General features: G+C 42.3%; 1 protein-coding gene across 1 annotated transcript; it reads left to right on the top strand.

Annotated features, from left to right (window-relative positions):
- The first annotated feature begins 1,499 nt into the window (after positions 1–1,499).
- MGME1 (mitochondrial genome maintenance exonuclease 1) lies at positions 1,500–5,560 on the top strand. The gene is made up of 4 exons (XM_010084010.1): positions 1,500–2,088; positions 3,316–3,538; positions 4,054–4,186; positions 5,426–5,560. Exons 1-4 carry the CDS (start codon positions 1,551–1,553, stop codon positions 5,558–5,560), a joined length of 1,029 nt encoding a protein of 342 aa, XP_010082312.1. The 5' UTR covers positions 1,500–1,550.
- The last annotated feature ends 2,050 nt before the right edge of the window (positions 5,561–7,610 follow it).

Genomic DNA, 7,610 nt, shown 5'->3' with positions numbered 1-7,610 from the left:
AACCTAGTTGCATTTTCCTGGTTCGGGTTTGCTTTTGAGAGGTTAATTTTGTATCAGGTTACGTGCCATCTGTTTGCACCCTTGCTGTTTTATGTTAGCTTTTTGTTGGATCTGTTATTATTGGCCCAAACCCAAACCGTACAAAGACAGCACAAAGGAAGACAGTGTATCTGCCTGCTCCTGATCAAACCTCTGCAGCTGGAGGGTTTTGTCCTTCAGAGATGGAGAACAATATTTATGGAACCAGAGTCCAAGGTCTCATCCAGCCTTTTGTTACAAGATGCCTTGATGGAATCAGCCCCATTTTTGCAAACTGTTCTGCGTGACACATGCCTACACCCACACATTGGTGTCACTGCCGTTCTGCCTGAGCGCAGGATCTGTCCGTACAACGTAACTCCTACTACTCTGGTTTTGGTTTCTGTGGTGCCTACAGTTTGGGCAGTGTATGAGGTGCTGTGTAAGAAGTGTGAGGAAAGATAAAGAGTAACGTTAACGTATTTTCGGGAACAAAATGCTGCTGTTAGTTGGCAATGTGCGTTGCCTGTGTTCGTTGTTTGCTGTGCAGGGAAGGGAACTTTATAACAGTAAGCAAATAACTTTGAGTAAGAGAATAGGGCCTCAATTCTACAAGTATTTAGTGTTGATTTAAATACCGCTATTCAAGTGTTTATATTTTATCCATGTGCATAAGCTTTCCTAGGACTTAGCACTGCAGTTACAATGTAGTTTTAAAAGCTGTGCAGTGAACAATAATTCTGGTATAATGTTTTTGCTTTTAAACTTACTAAGTGTCTTAGCACATGACTATGTTGAAACTCAGTTTAGAAAAAATATTTTGTATTTTACTCTGATCTTTAAAAGATTTATTTGAATCTGAAGATACTTGCAGTACAGCTGGTTTATCTTTGGCTTTCTTGGTCTCAGGTCTCCCAATTTCATAATGTGTATACTGCCGCTGTCTGCTTTCTTCTAGGTATATGAAAGAAAAACATGTTTTTATTCTCCAAAACGTACCTTGTCCCCACAATCCCCTTAAGCTGGGCATCTACTATAAACTTACATGGTTTTAATATCTCACAGCAATGGATTTGCTTCATTCCCTGACGCAAAGCCTTTTTTTATTTTCCTCCCTCTTTTGAGGGGGTGTTTGTTGCAGAACAGTTTTTGTGTCTCCTTTCATGACAGTTCTGATGCTGTTGCTGGAAGAGCATCCTCTGCTGCAGCATTTGCTGTGTGGAACATCTTTATGTTTGCCCTGTTTCAGATTTTGCAGACCAGTACTGGTTCTTTTCAGGATCATTTCCTCTTTTCATTGCTTATTTGTTCTTTCTCTTATTGTATTATTTATCTAAAGGAATTTTGGTGGCATAAAGTGTGTGAAGGCACTTTATGACCACAGTGGTTCTTTGTTTGGCAAAGGGCAAAAATAGGTTGATGGTAGAGTTTTATGGCTCTGGAAATCACAAATTTATTTTTCCAACAGGGGGAAAATATGGTAACCTACAGACTGTTCCTAATGGAAGAAAGAAAACTCTAACTACTCACAAATGCTTCTTGTCAGAATGAAATTCCTACAGCTACTGTCCAGGAAACCTGGGAAACTGGAACTGCTTTTTCAAATACCTTTTTCCCAGAAGCAATTCCCATATTTGCGTCTGGCTACCTCCACTTGTCTTCATAGTAAGAAGAAAAAACTAAACAGTTATGAACAAGTTGACCAAGAAAAATACAAGAACTTGGTCTACTCTGTTACGTCGTATAAAACCAGTGCCCAAACACCAGAGACAATATTTGAGGAAGACAATTTCTTATATGGGCCACCAGATAAACACAGACCTCCAGCTAAAGCTGAAACAAAAACTCCCAAGAACTGGGTTCCTTTAATAAACCCCAACAAGAAAATTCCTCTTCTCAACAGTGATTCAGACCTCCCTAGGAAAATCTCTTTACAAAAAACGAAAATGCCCAGTGTTACCCGTATTCTTCAACAGACTATTTCTCCACAGCAAGCCTTTTATCTAGAAAGATGGAAGCAGAAAATGATACAGGAACTTGGAAAAGACGGTTTTGCAGAGTATACTAAAAGTAAGTTTAACAGCAGTGTGATTACAAAGTAGAAGCAGTACTCTGGAAAGCTGGAGGGGGTGTGCTGGCATAGCTGCAGTCTCTGGCCCTGGAAGCTGGGAGGGGGCTTCCAGCTCTGGGCCCGGGAGGTGGGGGGGGGGGGGGGGGAGTTGGAATCCGGGAAGTTGCTTCCATTTCAAGGGGCGAGAGCGTGTTAAGAGCACACCTGTTATCAAGGAATCTAAGCTCTGATCTGTGTTCTACGACCACTGAAACGGGTTCAGAAATGTGTGGTAAATGAGAATTAGACTGGAGGCATTCTTTGATCTGTGCAATCTGCCTCTCCTTTATTTCTCTATTTGCTACTATCTATTCACAAGCAGATATTTTCCAGCTGGTGTTATTGAGCCTGTTTGCAGATACAAAGCTACTTTGTAATGAGATGGAAGTAAGTGTATCATCTTGAGTGTTGAAAAAACTATATATCTTGCTGTTTATGTTGAAGTTCTTCACTAGCTATTTAGTTTATCCAGTATGTATAGCCTGTTCCATGAAATGGCCATGCATTTAGATGTTTTAATTTCATAAGACCCACAAAGGTGACTTCCACCAAGCTGTAGGACTGCAGGGGATCTGGGAGGACCTGGGGGATGGTAAATAGCCTCTTGTAGCGAGGTTGATAAATACCCAAGTGCTCCTTACATGAATTATTACGCTTTTTAAAACCAAATATCCTTTGTTTATGCTTTTTGAGTTACTAAGCACTTCAGTGAATAAGGTGGCATAACAAACCTTACATAGCTATTTAAAATTTCTCTTTCTTGTAATAATTTCTGAGATAGGCCCTTACTCCTAGAACTATGCCCATCCATTTCCGGAGGAGATTCATTCCAATCAAATGAACCTGCACAGCAGAAGAGGCAAATGCAGCAAATGCAGCCTAGAATAATATTTTTAATTCATAGAAATTCATAAATGCCTTTGAATAAACAATAAATTAAAAATCATATTCTGTTTCTGAGTAATTAGTGAGACCAGAAAAGTAAAGTAAGCATTGATGTAAGAGATACTAATTTGACTGTTGATGCTTGTTTCTCTGTCCCATTCCTTTCTTTTCCCCACATCTTCAAGCTTTTGTTACAAAAAAAAAGGCTGGTTTAAGAGCTATGTTTTATAATATCTAGTACACAAATCCATCAGTTATTATTAGTAGTATCTAAAATGTGTGGGGGTTTGTATCTTCCTTAGATCTTTTCCTCCAAGGAGAGCTCTTTCATGCAGCTTTGGAATCTATATTCCTGTCTGAAGAGATGGCGACTAAGGAGCAGGGAGAAGATGCTACTGTTTCTGGCTACCTATCAAGTGTGCAACATGTCTTGAAAGATATCAGTGAAGTGAAAGCTCTGGAAAGCGCCGTTCAGCATGAGACTCTTCAGTATCTGGGCGTGGTAGACTGCGTGGCTAAGTATCGGTGAGGTACTGGTTCTCTAAGAAACCTGCGAATGGCCGCGTGGCGTGGTGCTTCATGGGGCGTGCGAGGCTCTGTCCCCGGTTGGAGCAGGTGTGTTGGTGAGCTGTTGGGGGGAGGCTGGACAGATCTGTAAGAGCAGCAAAATGGGTGAACTCAGAGGTGAACCCGATGACAGAAATGCTGTTGTTCCTTGTGGAGGATTCCTTATTGGAGCAGGGTGTGAGCAGGGCAGGGTTAAGTGATCCTCAGCCACTGGAAGGAATTGCAGCGCGTATTAGTAAGTCTTGATTTTTGACATGTGAACTGCCACCGTGGAAGAGGCTTGCTTAGATGTAATAACGAGCAACACGACATCAGGATGAAACAGGCTGAGAGTGGTGCACCTTTCTTTGCTGTCTCATCCCTTATTTCTTACTTAAAATCAGAATCAGAATAATTTTGGTTGGAAAGGACCCTTAAGATCTTATGACTACACTTAAGTTTAAAACATTGTCCTATCTTGTTCTCTTATGCAGAGGCCAGTTGTGTGTGATTGACTGGAAAACTTCAGAGAAACCAAAGCCGTCTCTGAAGAATACTTTTGACAACCCATTGCAGGTTGCAGCATATATTGGAGCCCTCAATCATGACGCCAATTATGACTTCCAGGTCAGTAGGCCTGCCGCCTGCCAGCACAAGCAGCAGCGCCCACGTTACTTTCATTTTTTCCTGCCTTTAGCACCTGCTGTCCCTCATGGAACTGTCGGTAGGATTTGTAACAAAGCAGACCAGTTTTAGATCAGGTTAAGCTGCCGTACTGTGAAATAATTCCACTGCTCTTGCTAAATCCTGCTGCCTTTGCCTGTCAGCACTCTGTTTCCTTTGGTTTTAAGGAACCTCCTGCTTGGTGGGACCAAGGGATGCTCAGCGTCTTAGGAGGTCAGATGTACTCACAATGACCTGGCATCTGGGCAAGCCCCAGTGCTCTGTTCTGTGTGATTTTTGCTTGTGTCAAGAATAGGAAGGGGGAAGAGAGGAAGTAAAGCAAAAGAGCCTGCAAACAGGGCAGTGGGGTGGGAGGGCATTGCTCGCATCAGGTGTTGCAATATCCCGCTAGTGAACAAGGGGCTAAGTGATTTACTCAGAGCATGGGGAAACTGTACGGGTTTCCTCAGAAGAAAGCAGTGTGTTGTCAATCACGTAATCAGAAGACAGTGGAACAGTGTTTTTAAAGACACAATTCTAGCCAGGCCTGCTTGGCCTGAAGGATTGTTATTTCAATACAAAGCATTGAAAGGGGAAAATACAAAGCAGAGGAGAGCAGGGCAATTCATAGGTCCTTGAGAGGACTTGCTAGAATACAGAGATCCACAAACACAAGCAATTAGTGGACATGGTACTTAGAGAGTGAAACATAGGCAGTAGTTCTAGAATTCGGCCATTAGTCATCTGTCCCCCCCTACTTTCTCTTCACCCCAGTTGCTGTGTGGGGTTTGGAATGGAGCTGTCTGTCAAGTATGAAAGATGTTGTGGCACACCTAAGTAACCATTTTAAGTAACATACCCAAGTACCCAGCCATTCTCCAGCATCAGCCCGGTTCTGTGACCACAGGCAAAACCTCCTGGGTCACTGGGAATTTTCTGACCATCTGCAAGGTTTGAATAGACCCTATCAACTCAGAGTTTGAGTCCTCCAGTTTTCACCAAAGTCAGTCAGAGCTTTGAATTCTCAGCGTTTGAACGTTAGTCTCCAATTATTTAATGGCAAATTATTTCTCTTTTTGTGTCCCATTTCTTATTGAAGGCACTTAAGGATTATGTTTTGCAGTGAGGTTTAGTGTTCAGAATTGCTGATTAAAGTTGCATATTAACATTGAATTTCTGACAGCCTTCTGTTTTTAACTGCAGGTTAGCTGTGGACTCATTGTGATTGCCTATAAGAATGGCTTCCCTGCACATCCACATTTCATGGATCCAGATCTGTGTTCACAGTACTGGAATAAGTGGCTTTTGCGCCTTGAAGAGTACCTGGGCAGAAACTGACCCAGACTAAGCTCTGCAGAAGCAAGTGGTTTGAGCACAGAACCAAAGCAAGAATCCTTTGTTTAAATCTTCCATTTGAATACATATTCTTTTTTTTTCTTTTAGTAACTTTGGCTAATTTCTTGATATCAAGGTTTTTTCCTCCCCCTCAGAAAAAAAAAAGAAAGAAAAATTGGAATGGGGAATGTGTATTTGCTTACATTGTGGGTGACTTAAGTGGACCTGGCCAGACAAAGTAAACTGAACTAATCTCTGTTTTTCCCCGACCTGAGGTTGGTAGGAAAGTTTCTATTCTCAAGTAAAACTGTTCAATCAAAGAATCTTTCTTTTGTAATTTTTGAGGAAAAAAAAAAAAACTGTTGCAGAACTGAGACTTTGAAAATGAAGTTGTTAAAGCAAAACAAAACAACATCTGCATTGTCTGAGCTGAGAGAAATGTAACCGATAAATGAATATAGTAGACTGGGTTTCAGTCAGCTTAGTTCTTGCTCATCTCAAAGGTATCTGTTAACAGGCTTGTTACTATTTGTGGTTTTTCTTATAGCAAATGCAACTGTCTTGAGCTCTTCTGACTTTGCTGTGGGTCGGAGCCGACAAGGAGCCTCCCTGTGTGGAATAATCTCCAGTGTGAGGTCGTAGCGTTTGCCAGTGCAAGTTTCTTGATAAAAATAGGCTTGTGACTTTGAAGCCAGGCGTTCTGAGAAACTAAGAGCTGCTAATTGGGTTTGGGGGATTTGGTTTTGCCTGGTTTTTTCTTTCCAAATAAGTTTGTGAATAAGTGTTCTAAAACAGAAGTCACTTTTGTAACTCATTTCATAAAATGAAGTCTATAAGAGACAGAATAAGCATTGGTGAAGTCAGGTGGTGTTTGGCACACCTGGAAAGCTTTTTTTCCTCATTCTTTTTGTTTTCTATGCATTGTATGTGTGAGTTTTTGTAATACCACTGCAGATTACAAATAAAAATACAAGCAACCCATAAGCTTCAAGAAAATCAGCCAGAACCACACCTGAAAAAACCAGCAGGCAGTCTTTCTGCTAAAGAAACTTCAATCTCTATAGTGCTTGATCTTCTGCTCCTCCAGAGTACTGAGCTGTGGAAAACTGCAATTAAACTTAGTTATAGTGGTACTTGCTTATTCAAACCTGGTCTGGTGATGTTGTGATTACTCTGTGCTTAATCAGATTTCTATCTAAAAAGACAAGCCGTGGAGACTGAGAAACGGAGTTCAGAGATTACTAACCACGATGATGCTGTGTGAGTGCTCAGAAGTTCTACCTGTCTTACAAGTATCTTTCCACATCACAGAATTTTAGTAGGTGGGTGGTTCAGTGTCACAGAACACAATTTTCTGTGAAAGATAGCTCCATGGACACAAAGAGGGTGGGCATAAGCAAGAGGCAGGATGCCCTGGGCAGAAGAAGGAGGTGATAAAACGTGTGGAATTCCCTGTGTTGATTGTCACTGGATACAGTGAGAGAGTTGGGCAATGTTTGGGTGGGATTGCTGCCTTCATCAGTGCATCATACAGCCATCAGATGCCTCTGAACCACCTAAGAGTTCAGCTTCATCCTGCCTCCTAGTAAATGAGGAGTCTGGAGCCTGGGCAGCACAGGCGCCTGCTGGCTTCACCTGCGTTCATTTGTTTAACAAAAGCCTTGTGTCTGAGGGAGGCTGCTGGCTTCTCTTCACCTGCCTTTCAGTCTCCACTGAGTCTGTGCCATCAGAGAGCCAGGAGAAGGCAGGCAGCCTTCAAAGGCGGTAGCAGTGGAAGTTACTGGTGTCTAGCACTTCTGAAAGTCTGGCTGCCTCCGGCATCCCGGCGTGAGCTCTGTAACATTTCTGTAGAGGCGCAAGCTAGTGCCAGTTTTGTCCCAGAACGGAAACGGCAGCCGGACTTGCCAATGTAATGCAAACTCAGACCCCCTTTGTGACCGGTTTAAACGTGGTTCCCAGACGGTTAAATTGACTTGCCCAAGGCATCTGCTACAGGGCGTATCTGTCTTGTGCAGAAAATCCAGCCGGACAATCAGGGCAGTTACCCCAGCTG

The sequence above is a fragment of the Pterocles gutturalis genome, unplaced genomic scaffold, assembly GCF_000699245.1.
Source record: "Pterocles gutturalis isolate BGI_N339 unplaced genomic scaffold, ASM69924v1 scaffold22050, whole genome shotgun sequence".
NCBI classification, from domain to species: domain Eukaryota; kingdom Metazoa; phylum Chordata; class Aves; order Pterocliformes; family Pteroclidae; genus Pterocles; species Pterocles gutturalis.
The sequence above is the reverse complement of the archived record's forward strand: the minus strand, read 5'-3'. Positions and strand labels throughout refer to the sequence as shown.